The 14,654-nt window shown below is 47.7% G+C and overlaps 1 protein-coding gene across 3 annotated transcripts in view; it reads left to right on the top strand.

Annotated features, from left to right (window-relative positions):
* Positions 1-4,620: 4,620 nt before the first annotated feature.
* The window catches only part of TAF3 (TATA-box binding protein associated factor 3), a 183,844-nt gene continuing 173,810 nt past the window's right edge, over positions 4,621-14,654 (top strand). Inside the window, exons 1-2 of one of the 3 annotated variants that reach the window (XM_040451487.1) lie at positions 4,621-4,733; positions 10,101-10,343. In XM_040451487.1, the coding sequence (XP_040307421.1) occupies positions 10,151-10,343 (193 nt within the window). In that variant the 5' untranslated portion in view covers positions 4,621-4,733; positions 10,101-10,150. Of the gene's footprint in view, positions 4,960-5,842; positions 5,979-10,100; positions 10,344-14,654 lie in introns of those variants that run through there. The other 2 variants (XM_040451485.1, XM_040451486.1) reach the window with 2 other exon arrangements.

The raw sequence follows: 14,654 nt of genomic DNA, 5'->3' as shown, positions 1-14,654 counted from the left end.
CCCCTCCCTCCTGGGCGGCCCACACCCAGTGTCTGCTCAGTGTGGGCGTACAAAGCCAGTCCGCCTTGCCTGAACTCAGACAATGTCTCTCTTCCCCCAACCCTACCTTCTTCCCCTCCCAGGTCCCGATCCCAAGAGCACTCCGACAGAGCAATCTGCACCTCGGTGGCTGCTTCCTGGAAAGTCCCACTTGGGGCAGTTTGTACTGGAAGGGGTTGGGGGAGGGGATGCCAAGACAGGAGTTAGGAGCTGGATCGGCCACCCGGCTGGCCACGAAGACCTCCGCACTGATAGCAGCTGGAGCACAAAAAGCCTCTGGCACAAAGTAGGTAGTTTGGGAACGCGCAGGTTGTAAAACTCTTACCAGCAGCGAACTGGGGTGGCATAAAGCAGAAACAAGCTGGCATGATGTGTCGGTGTTCAGATATTCAAGCAATGTGGACACAACAGGGCTGTGCTGATGCATATTGTGAACGAGTCGAGGGGTCGGGGAGGGAGGTTCACCTGGTGAGCTTTAGAGATGGTTCACAGAACACCGGTGGGTGAAACAGATGGGCAGCCCCGGTGGGTTAGTCCTCAATCTGTACCATCAAAGGAATTCACGGATAGATAATCGGGTGGCCGAGGACAGTCGCCCTGAAGAGCAGCCATGATTCCTTGGCCAACGTCCGGAGCGGAGGCCATTTTCAGCCTGAGACTGTGGAGTCTGCGGGAGGCAAAGCCCTGCCAACACCAAATGGAGAGGATGAGGATTCCCCAACTCCTCCTGCAAAGGAACCGACAGCCGTTTACGCAAGGAACTGTCTGCTGGGGCGCCTGGGTGGCGCAGTCGGTTTAGCGTCCGACTTCAGCCAGGTCACGATCTCGCGGTCCGTGAGTTCGAGCCCCGCGTCGGGCTCTGGGCTGATGGCTCGGAGCCTGGAGCCTGTTTCCGATTCTGTGTCTCCCTCTCTCTGCCCCTCCCCCGTTCATGCTCTGTCTCTCTCTGTCCCAAAAATAAATAAACGTTGAAAAAAAATTAAAAAAAAAAAAAAAAAAGGAACTGTCTGGTGAAGAAAGGGAGTACTCAAACCTTTTGAGGACTGCTGAACACGGGGACTGGGCCGAGGCCGAAACCAGGAGATGCAGAGTCGCTGTGGGCCTCTTGTCAGAGTGGGGGCAGACGAGGCCCAATAATAAATGAAGTATCGGGTCCCGGGGTTGATGGACCCCATCAACGGTCAATTCCCTGATTCTTCAATGTGTAGTGAGATTAGACGTCAAGGGAGGCGGGCACAACCTCCACACCGGTTCCTTGGCCTGTGGCGTCACAACTGTGGTAGCGGGAAGGCTGAAATCAGCTTTTGAGATTGGCCCTGCAGCTCCGGGGGAAGGGGAAGGCAGAAATCAGTGGCATCCTTAAGGCCCCGAACGAATGCAGGGCCAGTGATCTCCATTGTCAACTCCATGCATCATTTTGACAGTTTGGCCCCTACGAATAAAACTCTTTCAGTGACCCACCTGGGAAACTGTTCTTGTCCCTGCAACTCTGGCTGCTCCAGGTTGATAGTTCTAAGTTGTAAAAGGGGGCATGCCCTCACCATGGGACACAGCAGGAGTCCCACCGAAATATTAGCTACAGTTGCCAGCCGGGCACTTGAGCGACGGAGGGGCCGGCACGCAGAGAGAGAAGTCGTGCAGGTAAGAGTAACTGACCCTGGTCATCAGGAGGCCACGCTACAGGCACACGGTGGGCAGCAAGGAGGAATGTTTGGCACCCAAGTGGTCTGGTTGGGTGCCTCTTGGTACTCTCTCTTGCCCAGTGTCCATGGGCCACGGACAGGTTAAGCAGGCACTGTCTGAAAAGAGCGTGGAAACACGGGGCTCAGACCTCTTGCAGATGACGGTCTGGGTCATGCCGCTAGGAAAGCCAAGTCCAGGAGTGGCGTCAGCTGAAGGCATGAGAATGGAGAACAGACGGTAGAGGAGGACATCGGTGAGTACCACGGGGCACCGCTGTGGCAGTAGGGGCTGTGACTTGCCTTCCGTCCTTCCTCTTTTACGTTTTTCCTAGGAAAAGAGGCCTTCTGGTACCCTGGGGGACTTCCTCACACTTACACCAAGAAGTGGATCTCCCAGCACAAAGTGGCTACGGCCTGAATGTTTGTGCTGCCCCCAGACTCACACACTGGATATCGTTACGCTCATTATGGTGTCAGAAGGTGGGGCGTTTAGGAGGTGATGAGGTCATGACGGTGAAGCCCTCCGGAATGGGATTAGTGCAATTATAAACGAGATCCACAGAGCTCCCCTGCCCCAGCCACCTCGGAAGGATCCCACAAGTCTGCCACCCAGAAGAAAACCGTGCCTGCACCCTGAGCTCAGACTTGCAGCCTCTAGAACTGTGAGAAATCAATTTCCGTTGTTTGTAAGTTACCCACCCTGTAGTATTTTGTTATGGTAGCCCGAACATATAGGACAAGACAGGACTGAATCTTATGTACTGCTCAGATCCCCGCAGGAATGAAGGACTTGAGCTTTCCCTGAATTGCCTCAGGTGCAGAGAACGCGTTTGCCCAAGACCACACACCCTTTCCCGGGCAGCCCTCATACAATAACTTATCAACATGGGAACGTGAAGACCCAGCCCCCTTGTGCCAACTCAGGACAGATCTAAAACACCAACCCAGCGTTGGAGTTCCCCTGGGATTGGCCCTGAACGTGATTGCAATCCCCTCCCCTTGCACAGGGGATGATCCCAGGAGCACTCCTTAATAAACCTGCCGGCTGACCTCCACTCAGAAATGACTTCCTGAAGCACTGAACCTGTGACGTATGGGTATGTAGGGGAATGTCCTTGCCTTGCAGAGATAAAAGCTGAAGTGTTTCTGGATTGAGTGTGATGATGTTTGCAACTTATTTTCAAACTGTTCTGAAAAAAGAAAAGTATATGTGTACCTGTATATAGTGAATGTAACAAAACATTAACAACTGATGACTCTAGGTGAAGTATATACCTGTGCTTAGACTTTTCTGTAGTTTGAAATTTTCTGAAATAAAAGATTAAGGAGTTGAACACACACACACACACACACACACACACACACACACACACAGAGGCAAATGAAGAGGAGTCTAACATAGAGATGTAGAGGAGTATCCAGAATTTCAATACTTCTGGAGGGTCAGCAAGAGAGCAAGGTGTTGTGAAATCCAAGGTAGAAGAGAGTTTCAAAATTAAAGTAGTGTCCAACACTATCAAATGGCTACAAAATGGTCAAGTAAGGCCGTCAAGCCAAGTATGGGACTTCAAAGTGTCCCATAGAGTTAGTATCCAAAAGGTCCCTGATAATCTTGAAGACGCAAGTGTCGGTGAAAAGGTATTACAGGCACCCTGCCACCGAGCAGTTCTCTGCAGAACTGTCATTTGGCTGAACCACCACATTTTTGGCTCGACTGTGTTTTCAAGACTTTTAAAAATCGAGTATCCATTATGTTCAAGGTTCTGGAATATTCCCTGTAGGGAGAATGTAGAACCACTCAGAAACACAATTTACTGGGAAAGGTGCATAAACTCAAATACTAAATCCACTGTGCCAGGTATAAGAATAAAGAAACTCACAGAGAAATACAGAGGAGATGAGGGGAAGGGAGGAAGGAACACTCCAGAAGCTTGAAGTGGGTGGGGAGCACAAAAGGGCATATTTAAGAGGCCATTGGATCAGCCATTACAATTGGCTACCCACAGGCTGAATCTGGCTTCGCTGTGGGATTCGTTTGGCTTGCAAATTAAAACTTTAGACACGTATACCTAACATTTACAACTCGAGATATTTATCACAAAGTCTCGATTTGTGGCAATTTGAAGAGATAGGGCAAACACTTGGCTGGGGCTGAGAGAAGGGTCTGGGGTAGGCAACAATTCCCCCAGTCTCTCCCCCAATCTCTGCTTCATCGATATAAAAGGTACTTGTTCAGACTGTGTAGGCAATTGAGTTGTACTGGACCCAGGGGTGGGATGAGAATGAGGCGAGTGATGCAGGAATTCGGGGGGGGGGCAGTCGTTTGGCTTTTTAAAAAATACTATATTAAAATATGACTGATCTTCAGTTTTCTGGTGCTCTCCAAAATTTTGCACCGACGCTAGAGTCTCGCTCGCCTGACTCTCTAATCTCTGAGCAGCAGGGACTTCATTTAGCCTGTACAGTGGTAAGCAGCAGCATAGGCAAGATCAAATCGGATCAGATCTGCATTTGGGGGAGCACTTCAGTTCCCACGCTCCAAATCCCGCCCCTGCTGCACTCACAACCTCTCGGGTTCCCACTTCTCTCTAACACTCGGATTTCAATTTCCTCTCCTGAGTACCTCTTTCGCCCCGAAACCACTGACTGTCCCCTCTCCCTTCCCCTCCAAGCGAGCCCACCCGGGAAGGCCCCAAGCACCTGCCTCGTCGGGCGCCTCCTCCACCTGCGCTCAGCCCGAGCCGTTTCCTGCATCCTCCCAGGCCCGACAGTCGCTCCCGACACCATCGCTCTGCTCCAACAGGGCGGAGCTTCCTCATTGGCGCGCTCAGCATTCGACTAGTGCTGCCTCGCCCCGGCGACCGTCCAGCGGGAGGCGGAGCGAGTCCAAAATGGCGGCTCTCAGGCTGGCGCGCTCCGTGCTGCTGGCGCTTTGAGGTGGTCGCCAGGGGTCGGGGGGGACGATTTCCCCGCCGCGGGGGCCCTAGAGGATGAATCGAGGGCTCTGCTAAGGTTAGGCGGTGGGGGTGGAGAGAGTGGCAGCAAGGGCTGCGGTGGAGTCCACGGAGCGGGATGTGCGAGAGTTACTCCAGGTCGTTGTTGAGGGTCTCGGTGGCGCAGATCTGCCAGGCGCTGGGCTGGGACTCGGTGCAACTCAGCGCCTGCCACCTCCTCACGGACGTGCTGCAGCGCTATCTGCAGCAGTTGGGACGGGGCTGCCATCGGTACTCTGAGCTGTGTGAGTACCGGGCTGGGTGCGGGAGGGCTGCCTCTGGCCAGTCACGAGTGACACCTCCGGTCTTCCCTTCTCTATCTCAGCGTCTCCGAGATGTTCGTCCTTGTCCCCCTACCCCGAGATCGGGTGTTTTCTCGGGCCTCTGACGCCCCTCGGGTTCCGCTGCCCCTGGAAACTCCAGTCATCGCTGTGGTGCCTCTCCCTCATCCACTAACTTCCCGCCTCCAGCCCGGGACCCCTGTCCCCGCTCTCAGCTCCACACCCTCCCTCACCTCCTCTCTGATCGGAAACAAGCATCGGTCTTTTCCTCACCGTCTCGTTTTTGCTGCGTGTAGAACCACCTCCAGAATGCCTCGCAGCCTCCTTTACTTTGGTCCTTCTCCTCCCTTGCCCGCAAACTACTACAACTAGTTGTCACAGGCGCTCCGTCTACCGGCCGTTTCTTACAAGGCTAGCCATTCTTCAGCTCATAACAACACATACTCGTTGACAGCTCTGCTCCGTTGGGGACACTGCCTCTCCTTTCTGCATCTGCCCGTTTCATAGAGAGCATCTCTGCGCTGGCTTTCCCAAGGCCACCTTTGTCAGTTTCACTTAGATTAACTTTCACTTACTTCTCCGTTACTCATCGATTTCCTCCTTTATGTTTTTATGTCAGTGGTTATCCAAGTGGGGTAGAGGGAACGCAGGCGATTTCCAAGGGTCCCCAGATAGTCTGGGCTGCAGTGTTTATTTATTTTTTTTAAGTGAGTGTCTGGCAGTATTTATAGCTGATGGCGTTTAATAATTCGGAGTATTTAACAGAAACCACATCTCACTGATGTGAAGTGAAGTGTGTGTGTAGGGGCAAGTACCAGTCACTTCAATTTCAGGTCATTACCCAAAGTGGTAAGCTGGAGAAATGAGTGACGCGTTCCCTGGGATGTTGTGCTTTCTCAAGGAGGTTCCTTCTGAGACTGGAGGATTGAGACCCGCAGACACGCTTTGCTCCTTAGGCCCCAGATTCCATTCCAGCTTCCACGGTACGACCACAACAAGCCGTCCCCAACACACATCTGCACGTGTCATTCTTTTTTTTTTTTTTTTTTTTAATTTTTTTTTAACGTTTTATATATTTTTGAGACAGGAAGAGACAGAGCATGAGCAGGGGAGGGACAGAAAGAGGGAGACACAGAATCCGAAACAGGCTCCAGGCTCCAAGCCATCAGCACAGAGCCCGACGCGGGGCTTGAACTCACGGACCGCGAGATCATGACTTGAGCCGAAGTCGGCCGCTTAACCGACTGCGCCACCCAGGCGCCCCTAGCGTGTCATGCTTAAAAATATTTTAATTGGTACTCCATCGGTTACAGGCGGAAAATCTAATAAAACTCTTCAGCAGCACGTGGTTTTCTCTGTGAGCCAGCTTTTTCTTATCTGCTGCTATCCTAATCTCAACCGTGCTGAGCCACCGGCCTCATCCAAAACCGTTTTAAGCTATCCGTTCCTATATAGACACGTGCGGCTTCCTAGAGTGTCCTTCACCCCCCTGCCTCTGGCCCCCCAGTAGTACTACTTGTGTTTTGAGACTCACTCACGATTTAAGAAACTCATGTCATCTGCTCCCATAATTCTGTGCATACCCCGGTGTGTTACCATCTTGCTTTGTAATCATCCATGTCTCTCTCTGTGTCTCTCTCTCTCTCTCTCTCTCTCACCCTTTCCTTTCCTCTCCCCAGGCAACAAATTTATTGCATCTGTGTTCTCGAACCTAGTATGGTGCCATAATTTACTAGGCACCCAGGAAATAAGTGAATGAACTGATAACCTACTACCATAATAGCTATTTAATCACCTGACTTTTTGAGTTCCAAAGTAATGTATTTTGGGAATGTCTGATTTCACTGATCCCTCTCATCTAAATTTGGAACCGCGAAGTAATAACTCTCTTTCAGCCATGTCTTGACAATACACCGCCAGCACAATATTCTCCTGGCTTTCGCTTCTTTTCCTTCCCTCCCTTCTCCATGGTCCGCGAGACTACTGTTGCGGTCACGCGGAGTCCAGCTTAAGTTTTGGCTACCAAGTTCCCTAAATAAGGGCAGATGTTCTGTATTTTGGGGTAATGAAAATATCCCCTGAATACCTAGCTGCCTTTCCTGCCTTTTACACAGAACCAGGACATGCGCTGGCATTGTAAGTAACCAGGTATTCCACGGTCACCAAGTGATCGTTGTCCTGTGTTAATGTCAACCCCTTTTCTAATTACCCGGTTCGTGTAGTCAGTTTCCTTGCTTTTAGTGAGAATGTGACTATCAGGTTCGTTATCCTCCATCATGGTTTTGTGGCTTATTAGCAATGCTGATCCCTGGTATATTTATTAGTTACAGACTTTTTGTTAGGTTCTTTTTCCTACACTGTGCTAGTTTTAAACTCAAATTTTGTCCTCCGGTTACCACTGTGGAGTCTTGTATTCTTTAAATCCTTTAACTCCTCTTTGTCTTTTTGACAACACTGACTGAGGACCACTAAGAACTGAGGGCTGGGGTGCCTGGGTGGCGCAGTCGGTTAAGCGTCCGACTTCAGCCAGGTCACGATCTCGCGGTCCGTGAGTTCGAGCCCCGCATCAGGCTCTGGGCTGATGGCTCAGAGCCTGGAGCCTGTTTCCGATTCTGTGTCTCCCTCTCTCTCTGCTCCTCCCCCGTTCATGCTCTGTCTCTCTCTGTCCCAAAAATAAATAAACGTTGAGAACTGAGGGCTGCGTTACAGACCTGGATGTCCTAAGGCACAGCCCCTGCCCACAAGGTGGGGACAGGGGTGCAGACTGTGAACAAAACAAACTGGTGGCGTTCGCTCCTTTTTAAAAAATGACTCTCAAGTTACAGCAAGTATCGGAAGTTGCATTAATTCAACGAATAATGCATTTTAAAATTTCCCTAAGGTAATGATTTCTGAAAGCACGCAGGGCAGATGTTTCTCTGTGCATTGTATTATGGATTAAGTATGTGCGTGTGCACTGAAAGTAGGTGCTGAATATTTCAGAATGACCCTTCGGGACTAGCACTTGTCACTCACCAATTGCCTGGTATGGGCAGTGAATGCAAACGGACTGAGGTGAAGGAGAGGTGGGCATGGGCCGTGGGCTGGGGCAGGATTACTTCCGGGAAGGCTGAGATTTGGAGTGGAGCGGACCCCGGGCCAGAGAAGAGCATAACCTGGGACATCCAGGTCGGATGGAGTGTGATGGGGGGGCCAGGGAGGTGGCCAGCCTGACACGTGTCGCTGGTTCACTAGGAAGGTGTTACAGGAAAATGGACAGCGGAGTGAAATCCGCTTTGGGAGGGACGGTGAGGGAATGAAGACGTTGGTGGGAAGCACTGCATGCTTCCGAGGAGGACAGAAACAGTGTGGTAAGAGCGGTCTTTTAAGAAGATGGCGCTCTCACTGAGTGCAAGGTGCAGGAGAGACTCCAGTGACCAGAACTGGAAGCTGAATGAGAGAGCGATGGTAGGAATAGAGATACAGAAAAAGTTCTGAAATCCGTGGCCCAAAATGGGTTGGGGGGGGGGGGGGGGGAGAACCGAAAGGCCCTGGGTTGAAATTGCGAAGCATATGGACAAATTCAAGATGTTCATTTTTTTTCTGGACTGAGGAGAGGAAAGCTTTTCATAGGAATAGAAGGACTATTCTCTTAGCTCATCTTAACCATGTCGTCAAGAGGAAGAATGAATATTGATTTTGTTTATCCCTTCTGTTTTCTGCATCATGGGAGTGACTAACCCCTAGCTGTAGCGGAATTCAGAGACTACAGAAGTGTCTGAGGTCAGAAGGGAAAGTCTCCCGCTTCCCCCTGTGCCCCAGCGCTCAGCCCCTTCAACTGTTAATGGTTGGACGCATATCCTTCCAGAACTTTTTTCGTAGGCGCGAGCAAGCATGTGTCTAAATTTTTATGAACTTTGGGTTACTTTCATTTTACAGCATGATTTAAGTTCAGACATACTGAGTTTGAAGTGATCATAGATTGCAGTAAAAATAAATAAATAAATAAACAAACAAACCAACAAACCACTTTTGTAAAGTGAACCTCACCTGAACTTTGTATCTTGTCTTCTAATGACATTTAAGTTGTATATATAAATTATCTTTATGATATAAGTGTTTTCTGTAAATTCTCTTGGATTTAAAAACTTGACTCAGTGGCAAACAGTGGTCTCCCCTCCTCCACGGGGGATACATCCCAAGAACCCCTAAAACCACGAATGCCTAAAACCATGAATGGTACGGAACCCTATGTATATACTATGTTGGGTTTTTTTTTTTCCTGTACCTACATATCTGTGATGAAGTTTAATTTATGAATTAGACACATTAAAAGAATAACAACAATAACCAATAATAATTAGAACAGTTATAACAGTATATTGCACCAAACGTTATGTGAGTGATCTTTTTCTGTCCCTCAAAGTATCTGAATGTACTGTGCTCACCCTTCTTGTGATGTGAGCTGATAAAATCCGTCCGTGACGCGGCGCAGTGAGGCCAACGACGTAGGTATTGTAGTAGGGGTGGGCCTATTCCTGACCTTCTGATGATAAGTCAGGAGGACGAGCATCTGCTTCCGGACCGCTGGGACTGCGGGTCGCTGAAACCGGAGACAGTGACCCCCGGGATGGGAGGGGAGGAACCAGAGTAGTTCATCCCACAAATACCTACTGTGTGCCAACTATATGCCGGCCACTGTGCTGGGTTCCAGAGAGGCATCAGTGAACAGTGGTGAAAGCGTAGTAGACATCTACTTGGCCCGGGGTGCTAGTTGTTCGATGAAAAAATAGTAATAGTAACATTTACTGAGCATTTGCATTTTGTCAGCCACTGTTCCCCCGTCAACTGCTTCCGATGATGTATTCTGCGCTAGCTGACTGTTAGAATGAATTATCTGGCGGTCAGATCAGATTTCAAGCTGCCTTTAGGAATCACCTTTCCAATCTGTAAACAGTATGAGGTTTTCTTTAAAGTCTATTACATTCTTTCCCAAAACTCTTAAACATATGTACTGTGTTTGACTCTGAGATACATATGAACGTAATACGTTTTCTTGATATTTAAAAAACAATACTCGTGGAGTTTTCTTGAAATAATTTGCATGGCTTTTGACTTTGTTCCAGATGGCCGAACAGACCCAATTTTGGATGATGTCAGCGAAGCTTTCCAGCTTATGGGGGTTAGTCTTCATGAACTAGAAGACTATATTCACAATATTGAACCTGTCACTTTCCCACATCAAATTCCTTCATTTCCTGTCAGTAAGAACAATGTACTTCAATTTCCTCAACCCGGAAGTAAAGATGCAGAGGAAAGAAAAGAATACATTCCTGATTACATGCCACCCATTGTGTCTTCACAAGAAGGTTTGTGATTTCTTGTTTGTTTCTTACTCCTGCATTTGTTAACTATCTTGATGGGTTTTTAGTCTTCTTAGTTGTCCTGACTGCATTCCATAAAATGCTATGCCAGCATATAAATTCTAGAAATGTAATCAAAATATTTTAAGGTTATTTACAAATTGGTCTGACATTTAAGCCAACAGACACTTGCACTGGCGGTATGAGGGAGAGCCATGGCGCAGGCAAGGTTATGTCTAATGAGGCGTTTATTTCCTCCGTAAATTTTAAGTAGGGAAGAACAGAATGTGATCACAGAGAGAAGCTTCTCAGTAGATGCATTGTATGGGAACGGGGTATTAAATAAGTCAGAAAACCTCTGCAACATAAAGGAAAATTGAGGCGGTTCTTTTCCTCGCCTCATTTTCGTAAATGTCAGTTGCATGATACCGGGAACAGTGAGTGAGTGAATATTCACGAGTGTTACGCAGCGTTAGCTCCATTTTTAAACGATGAGTAGAGGTGTGTGTTGTTTGGCCGTATGAAATTTTTGATTAAAAAGTGTAACAGCTAATGAGGCAGACTAGTTGATCATCGCAGAACCCCTTTTCCCCTGCGTGGTGTTACATGTGGATCGTGTAGGCTCACTGAGGTTCTGAAGAGATACGTAAGTAGTTCATGGTCTCGTGCAGGTCGATCGATACGCAATACTTTTTCTTGTAAAAATGGAAAAGTTGCAGTTCATTCCCTTTTTACCTTTACATTTATACCATTTTACCTGCCACCAGCAATGCCCTAAGGTTCCACTTTCTCACAGTTCACTTCTCATAATCTCCTATATTCCACGTCAATGGCATTCTGGAGTGTTCCCCATTTGTTTCAGGGCTAGCTTTAAACTGTTTGACAGTCTGTGTGTCAGTGTTGCCTCATTTGAAGAACTGGGCAAAAACTGGCCCTCCACTGTAGAGATTTATCATGGGCTAGTATGTCATCATCACATACTCTGGATCTTGGGTGCGGCGGCCCTACTGATGAGCGCGGGCGCCGTAATTAAATGTGTTGAGAATGAAGCACCGTATCTGTGCTTGGTGCTAGCTGTGGCCGTGTGAAAATTTGGATAGGGAGGTATCATACTTTTCTTTCTTTCTCCTTTTCTTTCTGTCTCTCTTTCTCTCTTTTTGTCTCTTTCTTTCAGAGTTTTTGTTTATTTCCAGAGGGAGAGAAAGAGCACGAGCAGGGGAGGGGGAGAGAGAGAGGGGAAGAGAGAGAATCCCAAGCAGGCTCCTCGCTGTCCTCAGACAGTGGACAGCTCTGTCCACAGAGCCCCTCCCCGGGCTCGAACCCACAAACCATGAGCTCGTGACCTGAGCCAAAATCAAGAATTAGACACTTAACCGACTGAGCCAGCCAGGCGCCCTGGGAGGTGTCATAGTTTTCTGATAAGAGTTGCTTGGGAAGTTGACTTTGCTTGTCAGCTTAGCACGTCTCCACCACATGGTCTTGGGGATTTAATACCCACTGAAAGCAGGAATCAGTTTCATCGGAATCAGTATCACACAAAGCGTGCCTTCCATAAATGTTCTCGAACTGAGTTAAATCTTGAACTTAGAAATCTACACATGCATCTCAGTCATCCCAACTTCCCTCAGTAACTGTTTAAGATTCTGTTTCCTCCTCACCTTTGAATTTATTTGTATTTGAATCTTACTCTTTATAACCCCCGTGGAAAGTCTGTCCTTGTAAACCCCTCATTCCCTATGGCAGCGTCTTTGATCTTAGAAGCCTGTATTTGTTACAGCTTCTCTAAGCATGTATTTGTTTATTTTAAAAATATAACAAATGCATTTCAGTATCAACATTATCAAAAGAGGGTTTCTTGGGCAGAGGCCCGGTTAGTAGCTGGATTGCAGAGGGTTCCATTTTCACTTCCAGATGTGAATATCAAGGAGGCCTGGAATTTCCTTCTTTGCTGTTGTCACTCAGTGTGATTGACTAAGCATCCTAGACATCTTCGTGAAAGCAGCGCTGTTAGTCCACGATGTGCCCTCTTGTGCTTTAAGAGTCATCTTTGAGTGGCTCCGAAATTTTTAGCGGAAAGGCCACTTAGAAGTAGTACACGAAGTACAAACTTTGGAATTGTGCTCAGAAAACATGAACGGTAATCCAGCGCTGGGAGAGAAGTTAACGTGTCACACAGGAGGAGACTAACGGAGCGGCGCTGGCCTAAGTAACTGGTACTTAGCGATTGTCTGGACGATGGGTGATCATGGATTTCATTCCAGGGGATCCGTGGTAAGGTTGGCCAGCCAGGACTCCGTGCACTCTCAGCTGGCCTGTTTCTGAACAGGAGCTACTATCTTCTCTGCTTAAAACATTCTCGTCCATTTTCTCTGTGCCTTTTGGAGCTTTCTAAATCCATTTTGTGGTTTACGTATCTTTCTGTCTCGTCTTATACCTCCTATTTAATAAATCGCTTAACGTTTCTTCTGGCCTTTTACAGAATGTGGACTCAGATGGACGTTTGATTTATCTTAATCCATGATTCAGGCTCTTCGTTGGTCCGTGCAGAACCTGCGTTTATTCACTTAGAGAGTTACTGAGTCATTTTTAATAATGTAATAAGTCCTATCAAGCCCACTACTGGAAATTAAGCTCAGAACTTTGATAACAGTCAACTCTTAAGTACTTAGTCCCACTTGTTTTATTTTCATAGCATGCAAAGGATACACAAGGAAATTCGTGGTTAGGGATTTTAGATACTGACTTCGATCTGAAATTACTGCAGTAAATTTTTGAGTTTCTCTTCTGGATCATTTGAAGCAAGAAGAGAATCTTACTTCATTTGAAGTTTTAGGCAAAAGAAATTATAAACATTTTAAGAAGAAATAGCATAAGCATTGAACACTCCCTTTTCAGCTAACAACAATTACACATTCTCCAAGGAGCAGAAATACTGCTGATTCATAAGGTATGCATATGGTTCGTAAGGTTGCAATAAGTGACAGGCAGGACAATAAGATGCTTATCAAACCTTTTCCTCCTGTTCAGGGAAGGGATATAAAATGCAGTCCTAGAGTTACCATTTTTTAATATAGCCTCCCAAGTCAATTTAATAAATCATTTACAATCTGAAATCTTTCTTTTCCCCACGGGTACAGCCTGTTAGAAAGCCCCTAGTATTCTGGTTCGAGGTGCAGAGGGTGGGATCGTTATTATCACACCTGGGATGATAATGCTTGTTCACCAGGTTGTTTGTTTTCCTTGAGAGCCACAGACAGGGCCAGACTTTGGTCGTAAAATATCATTAGCAAAGTACTGTCAGGAGACGACCCACTTACTGACCCTTCGACTTGGCTCGTGGCGGAGAAGCATTGGAGCATCTTGTCTGCCTGCTGCGGCGGGAGTGCTCTGGTGAGGGGTAGGGACAGGTGCTGGTACAGACATCGTGGGCCCCGGGGAGCCACCCAGCTGCTCATTGAGTTTATCGTTTTACCAGGTCGCCGTGCCTTTCGGAACTTTCCGTTCATCATCTGTAAAATAGGCTTAGGAATATCTACCTCGTGGACGCTCGTGAGGATTGAGTGACAGGTTCTGTGAGTCATTTGTATAGAATCGGACGTGAGACACAGACGCAGCAGCGTGAGCTCTCTTCCCGTTTCACCTAACTGACTCTTAAGCAGTTTGCAGGTGAAATCCGATCCACATTTGTGAAGTAAGTCTGCAATCAGGATAAATCTAGAATGGTGTTCACCATGGGCTTAGGGGGCGAGGGAATGCACACCTGAGAGCTGGGCCGGGGTGGATGCCTGGCTGAGGAGCGAGTGGACCGTGGCACGGAGATGATGCAGGAGGAGATGATACGGAAGGAGTTTTTGCCTGCTGTATCCACTTCGATGTTTAGAAATGAGACCGCTTTGAAAATGTTTTTTAAATGCACACTGTGCTTGGACTGTTACAGTTCTGATGGCCGGTACCTGTGTTTTATCCAAGAACATTCTCTCCTCCGCTTGCCATACACATTTGCAGATTCACATGAGTAACGCACTTTTTGCTCCCTGTTCCGTTGTGTTCCGTTTCAGCGTCTGAAAATAGCATCTTCTGCCGGAGTCGTTGTTGGGTTCTGAGTGCGGTGACTAGATCAGCTGGTCTGTGAGAGTCTTGTAGGTGGTCTGTTGATGGATTCAGCATACCTGTGTGAGGACAGGAGAAATGGAAACCATTTACTGGGCTTTGCTTATGGCAAGAAACGTATCCATCTGAACTTAAACTTGGTAAAGATACTATACTGTTGCCGCTTTTAGGGTTTCTATTTTTAAAAATTTCTAAGTTGACTTTATT

This window comes from Herpailurus yagouaroundi, unplaced genomic scaffold, assembly GCF_014898765.1.
Source record: "Herpailurus yagouaroundi ecotype Mexico unplaced genomic scaffold, PumYag 203, whole genome shotgun sequence".
Lineage (NCBI taxonomy): Eukaryota > Metazoa > Chordata > Mammalia > Carnivora > Felidae > Herpailurus > Herpailurus yagouaroundi.
Note: the sequence above shows the minus strand (reverse complement) of the source record. Positions and strands in the feature narration are given on the sequence as shown.